Source organism: Amphiprion ocellaris, chromosome 5 (genome assembly GCF_022539595.1).
Source record: "Amphiprion ocellaris isolate individual 3 ecotype Okinawa chromosome 5, ASM2253959v1, whole genome shotgun sequence".
Taxonomy (NCBI): domain Eukaryota; kingdom Metazoa; phylum Chordata; class Actinopteri; family Pomacentridae; genus Amphiprion; species Amphiprion ocellaris.
This window is the reverse complement of record NC_072770.1, coordinates 3,976,767-3,996,948: the sequence shown is the minus strand read 5'-3', so window position 1 is coordinate 3,996,948 and position 20,182 is coordinate 3,976,767. Positions and strand designations below refer to the sequence as shown.

Genomic DNA, 20,182 nt, shown 5'->3' with positions numbered 1-20,182 from the left:
TCTCATTGACTTTACTCAATGTTATGGGTAACATGGATGAAGCCTGGATTTCCTTTCTTCTTCATAGTTTTGTGAAATTCAACAAACAGATCAAATGATTGGGGGCATTTTTATCTGGAGGTCAACAAATTATAACCTCACAACAAAATTTGTTCATTTACCAGTTTATTAAATATTTACATGACAATGTGTAGATGCAGATTCCACAAGGCAAAAAATACAATGACACGGATAGCATTAAAATGGTCATTAGTGTGTCACATCTACCGCTGCAGGAGACAAAAAAAAGGACACACAGAAAAGTTTCCTTGAAGATAATTTATTTTGTACAGTAAAACAGAGGTTTAGCAGTTGTTTTGCAGGGAGGACAGTGAAGGAAGGAGTTCCATACACCCAGAAAACTTTGTAGAGCAAGTATTTCCAAGTGCTTATGTGGTTATCGAGTATCTTACAAAGATGGACTGTCAATCAACTCATTAGTCAATTGTGACAGTCTGATACGAGATGTCAAGACGTGAACTGCTACCAGTTGTGATCGCTGCAGATCAAACAAAATTTGTGAAGGGTGTGTTCAAGAACGCCACAAATCTGACACAAGCTTGCGCCACAATATTTCAGATACAGGAAAATCTGTCACACAACTGGATCCGCCATGCCACCAACTTATAAAAGATATTTTCTGTAGGAATAAACACAATATATGTACTCATAGTTGTCTACCCCCTCTTAGAAAGGCAAGTGTGTTTGTCCATTATTATGGGTCTAAGATCTTCTTGAGGTGAGCATTGTGGGGTCATTGAACGCAGCCATCTCAGTTTTAGGCCCATCTTGGGGTGTGTTTGTTTCTGTTTACTTGGGAGGCCTGTAGGCAATCTTCCTGCTCTTCAGCACAGACCACCTGTGTCTCTTCATGTAGTAGAGCAGAGGGACGAGGATGGCTGAGCCCATCAGCAGCTTTAAGACAAGGAGAATGGAAATAAAAAGACCATAAGATTAATGAAAACATCAAAGAAAGGGGTAATTATTGGCATGTCAGATAGCCAGAGCATTCCTTGTTTAGTCTGTGAAATGGAAACCTTTGCTGTATGTTTTTAATCTAAATTTCTTGTGTGGGTGTATCAATATGCTCATTTCTGAAATTAGAAAATTTCATGTTTTGGATAAAGAACAAACTCCCCAAAAGTACAGTAATGTTGTGTTTCACCAAGTAAAACAATTTCGACAACACCCTGCAGGCGGTGCGTTACATACCTTCAGTCCCATGCGTTTGCGTTGGTCATGCTCTGGCTCGGCAGCCCATCTCAGGAAGGTACACACGTCCTTAGCAACCTGACTCATGGTGGCAGGTGTTCCTATGGCACCAAACAAAAACCATCAGCACTGTAATTTTTTCCAGGGCAACCCTTAAGGCTTTCTTCTGGATACAGCATGTGTGGAAGATATTGTAAATCTTAAATCATATATTGTGTGATTTTTCAATGCAAGAACAACTTAGTGTATCTCTCTATAGATAGACAATATCTATGTATGCAGTTAGACATGTAAACGTGGTCGAGGCAACTTGCTGAAGTTCAATCCGAGCATCAGAATGGGGATGAAAGAGGATGTAAGTTAGTTGGGTGGGTAGTTAGTTGGGTCTGTCTGTCTGTTTTTCTAAAATGATTTTTAGATCAGGAAAGATCAAGACACACATGCATATATGCACCATCAATCAAAGTGGAATAAGCACAAATTCTACCCTTATCATGTACCTAAACAAATATTCTATGGAAATTTTAAGGCAGCAGGAACACAAATTTACGGCTTTATGAGTGTATTTAGCAGCTACTACGATAAAAATATTTTACATATTAAAAGGTCTTCCTACTAAGCAACAGAGCACTTTGGTAGGTGTTGCATAGCAGGGTTAGGCTGTGGCCTGCCATCAAAACTTTGCACAATATACAAAGGACCTGTTCGTTTTGTGATCATTTCGAGTATTCACAAACCATCGAAGCCTGGAATCTTTGGAAACTTTTACACTGCACTGAGTTGATTGTTGTAGCAAAACGTCTATATGCTGCAATTACATAGTCACTTTGAAGAAAAATGTTTGTTACAATGAATCAAAGCATTTTACAAAAATGCATAAAAATCCACTTCTAGCACTGATGTTATCACTTATGTGGCCTTATTGCAGCAGGCTTAGTAGACTCTGTTTAAAGTGGTCTGTTCTTATAATATAACTCGTTTAAAGAGGAAACTTGATTACACTTAATGCTTCCAAGGGTTGGCCAGTGTAGTCATTCTGACTATATCAAATGCTTAAAACAATGAACCACAGTGGTTGAGATGGACATGGTCTTTGCTGTGTGATACGACACATTTGCTACTTCTCCTTTACGATTATCATTTCTATCAAAATGAGAACTGAACCTTTGAAAATGCTGGTGGGTACTTTAAATCGCTTATTGCCTTCATTGATATTGCAAATTGATTCTAAGTAGGCTAAGTAATAATGTGGGTATTTGTTAGGAAGTTGCCACAGTGAGGCAGCAGAAAGAAAGGGAGGTGTGGAGAAATATTCATGATGCAGAGAAATACTAGTGGTGCTAAGTCTGGGTTTGTCAACTGTGTATTTCTAAAAGTGTTTATGTATTTATGTGAAAATTCATTCTAATAAGAGAGAGATTGTTGTATATTTTGTCGTTGAACAAACTAAAATTTCAAGCTCAAAAAGGAAAACTCGATTTGGGAATAATCTAGGATTTAGGTGTTCCCTGTACAAATTCTGGTTCAGTTGTTGATCCACTTCTGCAGCACAACAGCATATTGCACACAAACTCACAGTTAACTTACCATCATCATACTCCAGAATCTCGTTGTAGATGGGTGGGGCCATGCCGATAGCCTGACCAGGGAAGTAGGGGTTGTAATAGAGACCTTCCCTCACTGCCACTCCTGCAGGAGGCTCGCAGTAACCAGTCAGCAGGCTGAACACGTAGTCTTCACCGCCATGTCTGAGAAGGATAACGAGACACATCAACACAGTCAACACAAAATTTGCAGGTTACTTCACTGCTTTCAGACTAACCCGATGAACACAAAGCACTATCAAGGTGCTTTTTGTTCCCCCTCATGTCCCATTTTATAATTAAGTTGGCTGATTTTTCATTGCATTACTAAGTATTGCACTTCAATGTTAAGTTTAAATGCCAAAAAAAGAAAAAAAAGCTGAATTTCTTTGATTGTTCAATTTTCCAAAATTCCATTCTTTGACAGTTATATCAGCTGAATTTATATATTTTGTTTAAAAAAAAAAAAAAAGTTAAACATGGTATTAGGTGTTAACAGTACTGCAAAACAGGTAATTCCACATACTACACATATTTTACTATGTATTATTTCCATACATGGCTCCTGTCTCCTCTGTTTAAACACAACTTTCACTTAAACCCAGTTCAGTCAGAATTCTTTTTTGTTATGCTACTGCTGGTGACAGCTGAGTGACTACAGTTAAACCGAGGCGAGCTGGGCTTTTATCTGGTTACTGCAAACTGTTTATTTATGGCAAATTTGTAAATGAAACATGTAGGACAAAGTGATTACAATGAAATACCTTATGTTTTAGTTTAGATTTGATAGGTTTTTTTGATGAAACCTGGCAACTTTCTGTTCAAGAACAGCTGGACAGTGGAAAACGAGCAGATTCTTTCTGATTTTACAACATCTTGCTATCATAAATGCAGCAATTTTCAAAACAATATCATGCCCTTCAAACTCACCGGTGGGATTTAGGGTTAAGAGGATTAAACTTTGTAGTATTTTCTAATTTTTAGGCATTACCTGGCATTGACAATGTAGCTAAGGTCTGGAGGCAGGGCTCCATTGTTGGCGACACGAGCAGCCTCAGGGTTGGGGTAGGGCTTAGGGAAGTAATCTGACAACTTTCCTGGCCGAGTGAACATCTCACCACTCTCATCAGGGCCATCCACAACCTCAACCTGAACACAGCACACAAGACAAACTTTAAATATGGTCAAAAACCTAGAAATGCAACAGACAGGTGTCTCCATCTATTGGTGGAACTTGGTGTTAACTTTTAAAAATGAGAAACAATCACACCGGTAATTAAGAATATGTATGATGTAACACACTAAGACAAGGTTATGTCATCGATTTGAAACTCTCCACCGCACAGCCTTACCTCCTCAGCAATGGCCTTAACCTCATCCTCTGTGTGCGACACACCCACCAGGTTTCTGAAAGCCAGGTACTCCATACTGTGGCAGGCTGAACACACCTGCTTATACACCTGGTAGCCACGACGAATACTGCAGGGGCAGAGAGAGAAGGACAACATGAAGAGACACTTAGATTGAGAAATGTGGTCCTCTTCTGCAAAGTGGGAGGCTGAAGGCCGCAAAAAAACCCCACAAAAGCATGTAAATCAAAAGTTCAAGCAGCTGAAATAATTTGTGGATTAAGTGACTTGCTGGTTAAAATAAAAAATTACATGCAACTGTCTTGATATTGTATCTAACCTTTCAGTCTTTTTTCCAGCAAAAACCCTTAGCTCCTCCCTCTTTATTATTAAATATGTGCAGCTTTTCCTTGTCTTATGATTGAGTATATTAAATGTTATTAGCTTTTAGACAGTTGGTAAGGGAAGACAAGCATCATTTTGATGCTCAAAAGCCTGTATTTTTTGGGAAGGGGAGTTTTTTTTTAATTTCCTCAAACAAATGTTTAACCAATTAATGAAGAAAAGTAACTGTCAGCTAAAATCATTAATGAAACCTTAATTGTGACAACAAAAATGCAAATGCCTGTCAAACACTAAGAAAACAAGCTACAAACTACTAAGTTAAAGATGCCATGTGTGGTTTCTTGTAAACACAGATGTTATGTAAAGCTACAAGTAGTCAAAATAAAAAAAAGTTACCTTTGCGCAAATAGCTTGTCAAACTAACACATTTCCTACATTCAAATGGATACACAGATTAAAGAGTTGACAGCAGTGCACAAAAACACATTTCTACTAAGTTTTAAATCTGAAAAGTGTAAAGGCATCAACTTTTACATATACAAAGTCTCTGCACTGATCATGGATGAAAGAGGCCTTTTATCGTTTTCAAATTTGCTGAGCTTGCAAGACTTTTAGCAACAGTTTTACACTTTCCTCACACTGAGTACGTTTGATAATTACACAGTGTGTGTCTATGTGTTTCATCCAACACACCTAGCATGGTCCAGAGAGGACAGAGGTCCAGCATGGCTCCATGGGTAGTGAGGAGGGTGGAGCTCCAAGTCAGAGGCTTTAACAGACTGGTGCAGCATGAGAGCGAGCCCCGCCCCACCAGCTGTGACCACACCTAATGTTGTCAAGACAACCTTCTTGTTCCGTGGCAGGCTGGCGAAGGACATGTTGGCCTATGAACAAACATTAGCACAACAATATAACAGGTAGTAAAAAACAAAAACAACAAAAAAAAGAACATTACACACTGCCAGTAGATGACTCTATTCAATATTTTATACTGAGACTAGAAGAAATTAGCCAACAGACACAAATTTAGCTTTCAAGCAATTTTTCAAGGAAGAATACCCTGAAGTCATTGTTTCTACCAACTAAAGTGCGAGTGTTTGCTGCTTTCAAGAATGACAGTAAATTTAAGATCCAACAACAAAAAGAACACATCTGCTTGGACGTTTGTACTATTATCTGAAATTTCCTTGACCAAACTAATAATTGAAAAAAACCAAACTGCAGCACAAATCATGTACACTTAAAAACTTATAGGCATTCATTCTGTTCTAAAATCTGTGTTAATATGTACAAAATGCCTGAGCCTGATACATAAAAATGTAATATACTGTTTCATATTTATTGCGTCATCTATACAGTGTCAAAAAGTGTCAAATTTGGGGGATATACTGTGACATCTGCAGCATTCTTGTTTGGTGTAGAACTCAAAGATTTTGTGATATCTATTACATGAGACAAAGACAGACAAAGACTAGCAGTGACCCCCTCAAGACTGGAACTTGTGTGACACATTCTTGAAAAAAATGGATAAACATCCATCCATTATCTATACACCGCTTAATCCTCACTAGGGTCGCGGGGGGGGGGCTGGAGCCTATCCCAGCTGACTCGGGCGAAGGCAGGGGACACCCTAGACAGGTCGCCAGTCTGTCACAGGGCTACATACAAAGACAAACAAGCACTCTCACATTCACACCTATGGGCAATTTAGAGTAATCAATTAACCTCAGCATGTTTTTGGACTGTGGGAGGAAGCCGGAGTACCCGGAGAGAACCCACGCATACACAGGGAGAACATGCAAACTCCATGCAGAAAGATCCCGGGAAAGCCGGGACGTGAACCAGGGACCTTCTTGCTGCAAGGCGAAAGTGTAAACCACTACACCACTGTACAGCCCAAAATGGATAAACAGATTATCATAATAGTTGGAAATCCACTTTCTGTATAAGACCTTGCTAACTTGACATTACTAATTATGAAGAACTGAGAACATGTCCAGGACAACAAGACAAGATTCTAAAGTGCACAATGCAGTGACCCGTCCATGGTTGTCTGTCAAACTGAGGGTTTACCTGGGGACACAGCTTTACAGTGGGGACACAGTTGGCAAGCTATAGTAGCATGGCAATGTCCTTGCTTGAAACGTGCAATCTGATCGTCCTTATGAAACTGCCCTTCAGCAGTGTTTTAGTAACCAGGCATCACATGACAGCATCCCTGCGCCGGACTACACAAGCATAACCTGCCATCAACCTCCGTCTCCAGCCTGAAACAACACTACACTCCGGTTATAAAATTCTTCATGATCAGTTTGGGACTTGAAATTAAACAAGCACAGTACAGCCACTCTAGATGCACTAGGGAGGTATGAACAGTCCAAATCATCAGTCTCAAATATGATAATTAGTCAAAAGATAAAACGTACAGCAACAAACGCCTTACAGCTTTTCTTCAACGGAAGTCCTTTCAGTCCTTGAAATGCTAACCCGTTAGCAAGCGGGTTAGCTTTACTTTAGCAGTTGCGGTTTCTGACAGAAAATGGACGTAACGTGACCTAAACAGTTCAAAATAAGAACACCGGGACTATACGCTTCAAATATATAGATTTGCTTCTTGCATCGTGAGTTAGGCGAAAAACTGAATTTAAACCAGGCTGTACGTTTGCCGGGTGCTTGACACATCATGGGTTAGCTCACTGGCTAGCTCCCTACAAACAGCGACGGGTGAACGGTCTGCCGCTTTGATATTACAAGACAGCGACGCTGTGTCGATTCATACCGGGTTAAAAAGGAGGAACTATTGCTAGAAGTGAAGCTAAAGCAGCTGGTGACATCCTAGAATTTGTGGGAACACGAGTGACCTTGTCTCACCCCCGTCAGCAGCCTAGCTAACGTTAGCTCGCCGCCAGGACACCTCAAATCGGTGCCTTTCTGTTAAACTGCTGTAATAAACATGGTCTGTGCTAAGTGATATACCTTACACTCTTCTGTCGACCTACCTTGGGAGTCTTGAGAGTTTTCGGAGTGCTGAGGAGAGCTCTCCCACTCCCACATAGCACCACAACTCGTAGCGCCGCCATCTTCTCTTCGGTTGTCTCAGCTGGAAGGAAGGACCGTCAAGTTACACTTAAACACACACACAGCTTTTCCAGTACGGACCTTCAGCATAAAAACGATCTGCGTGAAGCGCTTCAGACTGTATTCACAAAGGGACACCAAACGTGTCAAAATAAAACCAGTGAGACCAAGTCTATCACACTAACTGCACACCGATCAGCCACAACATTAAAACGACCTGCCTAATATTAAGTAGGCCCCCGTTGTGCTGTTATAACAGCTCTGAACAACCAGGGCTTGGACACAGCAAAGCCTCTGTAGACTGAGCTTGTTCTGCTGCGAACCACAGACGCTTAATCGTCCTTTATCATTTTTTTTTATCATACAGGAATTAATTTACTTCTTTTAATAGCTTACAATTAAAAAATACTTCAACTTTTAACTAATCTAGTAAAGTGCAATAATGAATAACATGCATTCATAGCTAATGTTATTGTTTGCATGAGATTAACTAATTATTAGTGTCTTCTTTCTGCTGTGAATTGTCCTCTCTGTAGGTATTTCTGACTCCAGTTGCTGGCCTAATCAGTCTGCCCAGTGTGTGTGTGGTTTTCTTTGTTGATTCTCCTTTCTCATCTTCTGTCTCCAGTCACTCATCTGCTGAAAGAGAGTTCTCTTTCTCTACTGTTGTCAAGTGCTTTTTGAAAGGGAATCTTTGGGTTTCTCTCCATTATGTTGTCTTGATCTTTAACATGTAAATTGGTCCCTTAAAAGTTTAATCTTATATCTCAAGTGGAAAGCACTTTGGGTCAGCTCCTGCTGTTTTAATGTGCTATATAAATAAGGATAATTTGACTTCACTGAAGGCTGCACTGACTCGGTGGTTAGCATTGTTGCCTCACAGCTACAAGATCCATGGTTTGCATCCCGGCCTGGACCTGTGATCTTTCTGCATGGAGTCTGCATGTTCTCCCTGCGTGGGTTTTCTCCGGGTTCTCCAGCTTCCTTCCACAGTCCAAAAACATGCTGAGGTTAATTGGTGATTCTAAATTGTCCATAGGTGTGAATGTGAGTGTGATTGTCTGTCTCTATGTGTAGCCCTGTGATAGACTGGTGACCTGTCCAGGATGTCCCCTGCCGTCACCATAAGTCAGCTGGGATAGACTCCAGGGCCCCTGCGACCCTAATGAGGATTGGGTGGTATATAGATAATAGAATGCTGGATGGATAACTTCACTGAAGTAAAGATTGGCTGCTTGGGTGTTTAATTAGTATAAATGTGTCATCACACTGTATTGTGACAAAATTCTCAGGTTTAAAATCAATTTTCAGCTATATTTAGTTTATACATTGTAGTTTCTGTTACTGTTTGGACCTATTTTTCCAGCGTTAAGCTTTCGGCTCTTATTTTGAAGGCAGCCTTCACTCCGGCTCTACGCATCCGGACTCATTCTGGAGAACTTGTCGAAAATCTTACACAACTTATTTACACAACCATTTTTTTTCACGTTGTTTAGTAACATATTATGAAATAAATATTAAAATATTAATATTGTCACAGATATTTACGTACATTTTTTTCTACCAGTTTGCTTGTAACAAAGCAAACGTGATTGGCGCTTCTTTCAGAAGATGCCGCGAGGAAAAGTCTCCACCCAGCGGCCGATTTATGACACCTACATAACGTTTGACATGGATTATAAATTTGATGTCAGACTGAAATATTGCTCAGCAGAAATATTTACTTTTTTAACAGTCTAGACACAGAAGCCTCTTTATAGAAACCTCTGCTTTTTGCTGTTTACAGGTTTTTCTTCATGTCTAAGACTATTTGTTTTAGTCTACTGATCAGCCCATATAGCTTTTGAAGGACAAAACTTTATCGGACTTTGACCAGTGGGCACTGCCAACATATACATTACGAAACATCATTCACTTGAGAGTAGATTTACAAAATTAAAAAAAACATCAAATTATGAGAAAACACTTTTAGTTTGTTAATCTTTTTTCATTTTATTTCCAATTATTGAACATATTAAATATCAGAAAACTTTAAGAAGCTGCCAGTCACGTTTACCCAGAACTATAGGTCACATCTTGTGCTCCCTAAAACCTAAAAGGTGTGTCAGTGTCTGGTATTTCTATTTTACTTCCAGCAGTGAAAGGTAATTAACTGAAATGCACTTATGCTGCATTCAAGTGGAGTTTTTTTCCTCCCCTTTTTCCATTAGCACATGTTTGTTTTTGTTTCCCTGACTGTTTCTGTGCTCGGTTGTGATAATTGCCGTTAACATTATCCTTCATACTAAAAAGACTGTGAATTTCAGAGATACACACTTCGTGTGTCAAACTGGGGGTGACTGAAGCCAACTTCAGTGTCCCCTTCATTTACACTGGAGGTTTGAGAGGAAGGGTTAATGGACAGAGCAGTCAGAAAGATTACAGCAAGAAATTTTTTGCTTTAATGTGCCACCTGGCTATTGTTTTAAAGCAAAACCTGTCATTTCATATGTAAGAATGCTTTTAAGATCTTGACCTACTATGTGAAGTGCCCTGTGATGAGATAATTTGTGTTTTGAATAGGAGCTTTTGAAAAATAATTGAATGACAAACACACATGGGGATTGAAAGGTACCTTGTAATGTTCTGCCTTCTGTTATTCAAGAAGTCACGCATGAACATTTGTGCTGCTAGCTTCTACGAGCTGCAAGCTATTTTATTTTAACAGACAACATAGTGGTCTCAGCTTAATACAATGCCTGCTTGTTCGTCTGTCAACAACTCATAGCATAACACACTTAAGGCTATACTGCCACCTAGTAGACACTTGGTAGTACTGCTATCATTACATACCTATGCCCTACAGAAGGTGGAAGAACAGTTTAAAAAAAATGAATCACATCCTGACAGACCAAACCTGTAGTAATAGGCTATGTACCACAGACTTTTGAGGTTGCTGCAATCCAACCTGTGCTTAAAAAGCCTACTCTTTATCTAGATGCTTTAGCTAACTATAGACCAATATACAACCTCCCATTTCTCTCTAAAATTCTGGAGAGAAGAGTTGCAAATCAATTATGTGAACATTTACAAAGGAATAACTTGTTTGAAGAGTTTCAGTCAGACTTCAGACTGCATCATAGCACAGAAACAGCTCTGGTGAAAGTTACTAATGACCTTCTCATAGCGTCAGATAATGGATTGGTCTCTAGACTTGTTTTGTTGGACCTTAGTGCAGCATTTGACACTATCGACCACAAACTTTTACTACACTGACTAGAACATTTTATTGGCATTAAAGGGACAGCACTGGACTGGTTTAAATCCTACTTATCAGACAGGATCCAGTTTGTGCATGTCAACAATGACTCTTCTGAGCATACTAAGGTTAATCATGGAGTTCCTCAGGGTTCTGTCTTAGAAACGATACTCTTCACATTAAACATGCTTCCCTTAGGCAATATTATTAGGAAGCACTGCATTAATTTCCATTGTTACGCTGATGACACTCAGTTGTATTTATCTATGAAGCCAAATGAAACTAATCAGCTAGCTAGACTGCAAGATTGTCTTAAGGACATAAAGACCTGGATGACCTATAATTTCCTACTACTAAATTCAGACAAGACTGAAGTCATTGTATTTGGCCCCAAACATCTTAGAAACTCGCTTTCAAAGCATATAGTTACTCTGGATGGCATTACATTGGCCTCCAGTACTACTGTGAGGAACCTCGGTGTTATCTTTGACCAGGACATGTCCTTTAACTCACACATGAAACAGATCTGTAGGACTTCCTTTTTCCACCTGAGAAATATTGTGAAAATCAGGAACATCCTGTCTCAGAGTGATGCAGAAAAACTAGTCCATGCATTTGTTACTTCTAGGCTTGACTACTGTAATTCCTTATTATCAGGTTGTCCCAAAAGCTCTCTGAAACATCTACAGCTGATCCAAAACGCTGCAGCCAGAGTACTGACGGGAGTTAGCAAGAGAGATCATATTTCTCCTATATTGGTTTCTCTTCATTAGCTTCCTGTTAAATCTAGAATAGAATTCAAAATCCTTCTTCTGACATATAAAGCTCTTAACAACCAATCTCCATCACATCTTAAAGACCTGATAGTACCATATTATCCTAGCAGAACTCTTCGCTCTCAGACTGCAGGCTTACTTGTTGTTCCTAGAATCTCTAAAAGTAGAATGGGAGGCAGAGCCTTCAGTTATCAGGCACCTCTCGTGTGGAACCAGCTCCCAGTTTGGGTTCGGGAGGCGGACACCCTCTCTATTTTTAAGACCAGGCTTAAAACCTTCCTTTTTGACAAAGCTTATAGTTAGGGCTGACTGGGGGACCCTGACGGGGTGAGCTGGTGTTTTCATTTGCATAACTGACTTTTGACGTCCCTTAGTTTTGCCCCTAGTTATGCTGCTATAGGCCTAGGCTGCTGGAGGACCTCTCTGGATGCACTGAGCCCTTCTCTATCTACCTTTGTATTTACTAGATATACCATTATTGCATTACACTCACTCTGTTTCTCCCTGTGTCCTTTCTCCAAGTGTCCCTGGTCCCAGAGCTGGATGCTTCAGATCTGTGGTTGTTCTCCCACCAGCTGTCTTAGTCTCCATCATGTCCACTGTGGGATGCTGCTGCTGACCTTCCTCCAGCCCACTGCTTCCAGCTGCTCATTTCCACCAATCTACTCTGCATCACCCTTACTATGCGTGATATGCTCATCTACAGACTGTTTGAATTTTTACTTCATAACGGTGAACTTATGAATCAGTTTCAGTGTTAACTTGTACTTTGTACGTATCATCTAACTTATCATGCATGTATCCAATTGTGTGTTATATGTTCCTTGTTCCCCACTCCCCTCTTGTTCCATCCCTCCCCCTCTACCTCTACCCCTCTACCTCTTCTGTCCCTCTCAACCCGCCGGCCAGCAGGCAGATGGTTCCCCCCACATAAGGAGCCGGGTTCTGCTCAAGGTTTTCTTGCCATTGTCTCCTTAGGGCTGCTCTGGGGGTTCAGGCATATGGGTTTTGTTAAGTGTCTTGAGACAATTTGACCTGTAATTGGTGTTATATCAATAAAATTGAATTGAATTGTTTCACCTAAAGGGGCTGCACAGTGGTGTAGTGGTTAGCACTTTCGCCTTGCAGCTAGAAGATCCCTGGTTCGCGTCCCGGCTTTCCCGGGATCTTTCTGCATGGAGTTTGCATGTTCTCCCTGTGCATGCGTGGGTTTTCTCCGGGTACTCCGGCTTCCTCCCACAGTCCAAAAACATGCTGAGGTTAATTGATCATTCTAAATTGCCCGTAGGTGTGAATGTGAGAGTGATTGTTTGTCTCTGTATGTAGCCCTGCGACAGACTGGTGACCTGTCTAGGGTGTCCCCTGCCTTCACCTGAGTCAGCTGGGATAGACTCCAGCCCCCCCATGACCCTAATGAGGATTAAGCGGTGTATAGATAATGGATGGATGGATGGAATGGATGTTTCACCTAACTCAGTGAAGTCCATTCTAACTAGACATTACAGAGAAAATGCATTTTATCTGTTTTTGAAAACATTTGTGTGCATATTTTTTATTGCCGTTTTAGTTTTCCCCCAGCATTTAGCATATAACACTCACAGTCTGTAGAAAACAAAGATGTAGTGTCAAAGCAGTTAGCACAATCAGGAAAAAAATGTCTCTTCTTTGGCATCACTGCAAAGAACCACACATGCAAACAGCTCATTAAAGAACTCCCAAAGGTGCCTCAAAGAACTCTCAAAAAATGGTTCCCATAGGCACTGTAAATGGTGCTCCCAAAATCTTAGGCAAAAACAGGTTCTTTAAGGAACAACTTTCAAGATTGTGCATTTAGCTGGTGCAGTAAAAAAAAAGTTTTTCAAACTATAAATGGTTATTTATTCATTTCAAATAAATTTCTTGCATGTGGGTTAAAATGTCAAGCTGTTGGCCATTTAATAACACAATAACATTCCCTTTTTACTTCACTCAATTATTGACAAGAAAGGAGATAAAAAATGGCAGTTTCAGAGAAGCACAAAATAAGTCCAATAGCCTCAGTGGACAAACACAAAATCAATCTTAATTTAAAGATTTATTTAAATTGTGGGTCCAAACTGAAATCCAAGAAACACTGGATGCATTTGACAGCTAATAGACATAACAATTTTTAGAACTTTCGTAAATTGAGAATTCGCAGCATTTCTGGATCTTTCATTTATTTTAGGTGCAATACTGTTGGTCAGACAGTATTACAAGATAATTTCATGAAACCTAACTCAAATAAAAAAAACAACTTTTAAACAAACATAGAAAATACATGAACAACCATCTCCTAAATAAAGATGTTGTTGAACTCGTGATAGTGCTTTGAAAAACCACGGAGATTTCTGAAAACTATTATTTACCTGAGAGCTGTAACAAACTTAATATGTTCTTTAACGTCTTGTAATGCAGCAATAAATGCAAAAGAACAGTGGTCTTGTGTATATTAATCACCTGAGTCCTGTATTTATAGATGTCAGTAGCCTAAGAAAGTATCTTAAAACAAAATATAAGGCAAATATAAATTGATATAGAACAGGACACAAAAAGGGAGATAAAGTCTAAACAAAGGAAAAGCAAACATTTTGAAACACTGACATATTTACAAACTCCCAACTTGTTAAAATGAAGTGAAGCTAGTTGTGTGTGTGACAGCAGATGGATACTCGCTGTTGAACAGGTAGGTAGGCAGGTAATAAACTATTCAGCAGCAGCAGCAGTCACTGCCATAACCTGTCATGTTTGCTTGACAGGAGGCCTTCTAAGTGTGCCGCTACAATTAGACTGAAAATTCAAATCTAGTCCGTCCAACCATACATCTGTGACAGAAGCACACGACAAAACTGTGCATATTGCATGTTCCCAAACACAGTTATGTTCATTTACTCCCTCTTTCAGTGCAAGAACTTACCTTTCAAAGTGAAACACTGCAGAAAAACAATACACTGGTCTGTTTTGAGATTTTGCCTCAATAACATGCCATCTTTCAGACTTAGAAAGAAAACATCCAAAATATTCATCAGGTGTTTAGTTTACTATGCTTAGTCTATTTGTGTCTGCATATTTCAGTCACAATACGTGTCTTTAAAGGTCGTTTTCTCAAAAGGATATATTTTTTTTCTCATATTCTGAGCCACAAATTTCCATTTTAGTAGGTCTAACAAACACCAAACTTTCTACTTTATTCATAAAAAAACAAGGCAAGAATATAACAGTGTGGATGGCCATGCAGTATCGTGCATATATAATATATAGGTGCGATGCAGCGTGGATGTCCGTCCGTGTTACGCGCGGCCCTCGGACAGTGATTGCTGTTGCATTGCGCGCTCACTTCTGCTTTTGATGACATATCGTGCTCAGGTGTTTCATCGATCCGTCGTTAGTGGCAGCCCTAGCAGGTAACTGACACAGTATTCACTTGTCACAGTTACGGTGACGCCATGCCAGCCACTATCTCGCAATGGGAAATCCTTAACAAATCCGTAGATCCAGACTATAAACTGCATCACTGCCAAAATCTAATGAGGTGGTCCTTGCGTCATTTCTGACCTTCCCTGAAAAGTTCATCCAAATCCGTTAGTCCGTTTTGAGGAATGTTGCACAGGGACAGATTCACAAACGTACGCCGATCGTCCCATAACTCCGCCGTGTTCCTTGGCAGAGTAATAAGTCTCTGAATGTATTCTTTTTAATAGCATTGTTATGCTGAAGCTAACCAGTAAATAAAATACTTCTCACCATTAATACAAAGGTGAATTCTTCTGTCCATTCGTGCTGAAATGTATGGTACTCATATTTTTTTCTTTTCACCATCTTCGTCAAAAGGGTTTGCACTGCATAAATTAAGTAGCTGACTATTTGATTAAAAGGTAAGTTTACTACTTGACCTCACAACAACCGTGTAGGCTACTGTATTATCTAATTAGAGTTTTGGTATCGGACCCTCCTGTACCTGAAGGACAGACTGACTCCAGCCACCTGCAAGCGTGAACAGGAGTGGTAGAAAATGATGGATTAAGATGCATGAGAATGTTTTATATTTTAAACACTGATTTCTGTAACGTTTTACTTTAAACTATCAGTGAAATTATTCATTATTGGTTAAAGGTCAGCTAAGATTTATCTGCGAGCCACATGCAGTCATCAAAAGAGCCACATCTGGCTGGCAAGCCATAGGTTGCCGACCCCTACTGTAGGGGTTCCTTTTTTGCCTTTGACAGTATTCAAGGTGACAGTACATCACTCCCACTTGTAGTCCTGTTTTGTAGTTTGGAATTGCTTTGTCCGATTTGAATGGTAAATAAAATCCTTTTACTTGTGCGTGTCGTTTCTCATACCCTGCGCCTCCTCAAGAACCGTAACACAGGCTCAGAAATGCACACAAGCAGCACTAGAGATCACAAAGAAAGGCTGGGATAGAGGAACAAGAAACAAGTGAGGAACATGAGGAAAAGGGTGAGTATAAAAACACTGGGACAGGGGATATAGTATAAAAAACAAGGATGCAAGGCGTCTGAACAAACTGATTAAAAAAAGCTGGCTCTGTGGTTGGAATCAGATTGAACTCATTGGAGGACGAGGTGGAGAGACGGGCACTTAGAAAGACGGAGGCCATTCTGGCAAACATGGATCATCCACCTCACATCTGCCTCAGTGAACAACAAAACATCGGTGGACGACTCCTATCCCTGCACTGCAGGACTGAAAGATTCAGAAAATCTTTCTTGCCATCAGCAATCACACTATTTAATTCAAAAGTAAACAGATGAGACCAGACAGTTGAATTTCCCTTCAGGGATTAATAAAGTCATTGTATAATCACACACATGAGAATGTGAGAGGGAGCTGGACATGACAGTGCTTATAAAGTGTTCATCCCCCTTTGCTTTCAATATGAATCGTGTTTAATGTAACTTGGTATTTATTTGGCCAAGAATTGACTTTGAAAGTCAAAACTGATTTCTACAAATTACAATTAAAAATGTAAATTCAGTTATTGCAAGTAAGTATTCACCCCTTTAAAGTGACTCGCCTAATTCAATGCAAGTGTAGCCACAGTGAAATGGAGATGATCTAGAGTGCAGTCAATGTCTTATGGTTTCTAGTGAGGCACAGATGCAGGAAATGAGTGGTGCATAAAGATGCTTTTATGTACAAAACCGGACGTAGTAACAGAACTACAAATGGCTACCAAATGACTACAATCTGAAGTAGTAAATCAAGCATGGTCTGCTTAAGGCAGTTGAGGAACAATGAGCCCTCTAGTGGGCAGGCAGGAATTCCACAGAACACAATTCAGAGAACTACCAAACCCACAGAAGGTAACACCTAGGCAGGCTCAAAAACTGAACAGAATCAAAATGCAAGGAAATTAACACTATACTAACCTGAGAGTAACTAATGCAGAAACAAGAGTAACGCTAGAACAAGACTCGACACTAAGCGAGCAATACTAGATATGAAGGAACAGGAGTAGATACAGGAAGCTAATCTAAGCAATGAATAAACTACAGTCTGGTTCAGCAAAGGATAGGAACTTAACTAAGGGAGTTCAAGAGGGGGGAGTCTGGGTTTTTCCAGACTGAGGGAGTTGGCGTGTCGGGGGGGAATCTGCAGGTGTGGTCTCGGCATGTGGCAGCAGTGGCGTGGCTCCGTGTGTGGGGTTCGGTGGGTAGGTGGGAGCGGTGGAGTGGCTTGGCGTGTGGTGTCCAGAAGGGCAGGAGAGAATGGTGGCATGGCGTCCAGTGAGGCAGAGGGGATCGGAGGAAGCAGGGAACGCAGGGGTTTCCAGAGGGAGATGAGAGGGCAGGGTTGTGCAGGCGAGAGTCCAGACTGGAAGAAAGCAAACACAGGATTACTAGGAGCTAGGGAGCTAGACTGACCTGACTAGAGATTGTTCACGGTCCGGCAACAAGTAGTGAATGGCGTCTGTCTTTATTGCAGGAGATGTGGCTTGATTGGATCATTCCCACCTGCTCGTGCGCTGCTCCCGCTGATTACGGATTGTCTACACCTGTCGCCGTGGGGGGGCACTGCCACTAACTGGTGCCCACAGCTGTGGGCGTGACAGTCTCAAATAATTGTAGTATGAAGACTGTTGTATCTGGAAGATCCGGTCACTGGTGAATCAGTACTCCTGGATATAAATACACCATGAAGATAAAATAACACTTCAAGCACCTCTGTGAAAAGTATAAGTCAGGGGATAGTCACAAAAATGTTTCTGATTCATTGAGTATCCCTAGGAGCGCAGTTAAAGCAGGCCAGAACAGGTCCAAACATGTTCAGACTTTACCCTATTATATTGAGACAGATTTGGTGCATTATACCTTTATGTATTGGTATGTTTCTGACACACCTCTTTTAAAAGTTATATTGCTTTAAATTTACATAATGATGTTTTGAGTACTCCACATATCACTTTCTAGAAAGCATGTATTTTCACACCAAAGTTACAGATTATACTTTGTGACCTTCCAGCTGTGTGTGTGTGTGTCCTCCACAGACACACACCATACCATCAAAACATCAGTCATTACTACAATATTCATCATTATGTATTTCATACATATGTTTAACTCTGTTCTTCAGTCTAATAGCATTTGCCATACTTATATCATCTTTTACTTTAAGCACATCGTACCCCAAAAATATTACACTACAAAAGTATATGTGAAACTATGAAGTCAAGTGCGAGAAGTTTCCTTAGTCTGAGGAGTCCAAAATGTTACTTTTTTTTTTTTTTTTTTTTAAGCAGGTTTAGCTGACAAAACCCTATGTTTTGACCAACACCACACATCATCACATTGTTCCAACTGTGAAGCATGGTGTTGGCAGCATCATAATGTGGGGATGCTTCTCAGCAGTAGTCTCTTGAAAGCTTATAAAGTTAGAGAGTAAAACAAATGTAGCAAAATATAAGGGAATCTGGAGGACAACCAGATGCAGTTTGCAGGAGAACTGAGACTTGGGAGTTTTGTTGATCAAAAGCATGCATCTAAAGCTTGAGCAATTCTTGGTTCTTAAGCAACCCAGTCAAAGGCCAGACCTCAGTTCAATTCAGAATTTGTGGCAGGGCTTGAAAAAGGCTGTTCAGTGAAGATCCCAATATAATCTGAGAGCGCTTGAATAGTTTTGCAAAGAAGAATGGTATAAAATTTCAGTGTCCAGACGTGAAATGCTTATTGAGACCTATCCATATAGAATCAATGCTGTAATTGCAGCCAAGGGTGCATCTATCAAATGCTGACTAGTAAGAAGAGTTGAGCAATCATCTATTTATGTTTTAAATAAATTGGCATTACTTTGTAGGAATCAGTTTGACATGAAAGAGTGTTTTTTTTTGTAAATTCTTTAAAAAAATCAAATTATATTGACTATGATTCACTGTTGAAAAGCAATAAAAGGGGGAAACTTCCAAGAAGGTTAAATACTTTTAATAGGCACCATATTTACCAGACAGTAGCAGAACACATATAACACAATGGAGTCCTCAAGAAAATCGAGGTTTTAAAATGTGAAATAGATCAGCTTTCACTGAGCTGCCAGTTAAAATAGTTGTCTCATATTGTTGGCTGTCAAGGACACATGCTGTGTAATTATAGACATGTTAGCTGTCTTGGAGATTATGGGCTGTACATCAGTCTTCGTGTGAGTGTCTGCTGCAGATATTCAAAGACATTTGTTCATTCAGTTCGGCTGCGCAGAGATCCATGCATGTGTCCTCTATGAGCATTACTGGGTTGTGTCAGACTTTTAAATCACTTTGAGTGGCTCTTTGACAGCCAAATGTATCTGTGCTCCAAGTCCATGACATCTGATGCATTCATTTGTACTGTTGTGTGAAGATAAGCAGACTTGAAAAGAGCAGGTGGTTGATTTAGCTGCTGTACAAGCCTCTGTTTCCGAGATACTGTAGCACGGAGGCTGAGTTTAAAAGACTATGGAGACGTCAGCCTCCCAAGAGTTGCATAAACCAGCTGGTTGTGCCTGGTTAGTGGCCCAGAACCAGTTTTTAAGTAGATATGTTTAGATTTTTGTGACAAGAAAACATGGCTGTTAAAACTGTTTTTGGTGTTCACTGAATTTTATTCCCCCAAAGACAAAAAATATGTGTGTTTATTGCTTTTTGTTTGTTTCTGCAGAAATTGATAAATGTTGTAAATGTCCGAGTGACTTTTCATCTAGACAGGAACGTCTCCCTCTGAATCCTGGTATCCCAGCATAAAAGGAACTGCAAAATAACCCTAAAAATACATATAATGCACGTTAAGAGTAAAAAGCACCAAATATGCTGTATTGCTCTGAGGCCAGAAAAATCAGTGCCATTGTATCCACAGTGATGTCCGTTGAATTTACATCGTGTTTTTGTGCATGATTCCTGTGATTTGGATCAAAGACTGAAATTATCAAGCAGCATTACATCATCACTGGTGTGATGCATTACATCTTATGTAGGATTTTCTATTTTTGGCTTTCTAACTTCTCTCATAGGCTCTTTTCATGTTCATTCCCTTCACTGAATCACGTCTGCTTACC

At 40.1% G+C, this 20,182-nt stretch overlaps 1 protein-coding gene across 1 annotated transcript; it reads right to left on the bottom strand.

Annotated features, from left to right (window-relative positions):
- Positions 1 to 303: 303 nt before the first annotated feature.
- LOC111582701 (cytochrome c1, heme protein, mitochondrial) lies at positions 304 to 7,686 on the bottom strand. Its single transcript, XM_023291525.2, has 7 exons — positions 7,528 to 7,686; positions 5,222 to 5,412; positions 4,187 to 4,313; positions 3,826 to 3,983; positions 2,839 to 2,999; positions 1,252 to 1,352; positions 304 to 954 (listed from the first exon to the last, which is right to left on the bottom strand). The coding sequence occupies exons 1-7, from the start codon at positions 7,606 to 7,608 to the stop codon at positions 850 to 852; spliced, it is 924 nt and encodes a 307-aa protein (XP_023147293.1). The 5' UTR covers positions 7,609 to 7,686; the 3' UTR covers positions 304 to 849.
- Between the last annotated feature and the right edge of the window lie 12,496 nt (positions 7,687 to 20,182).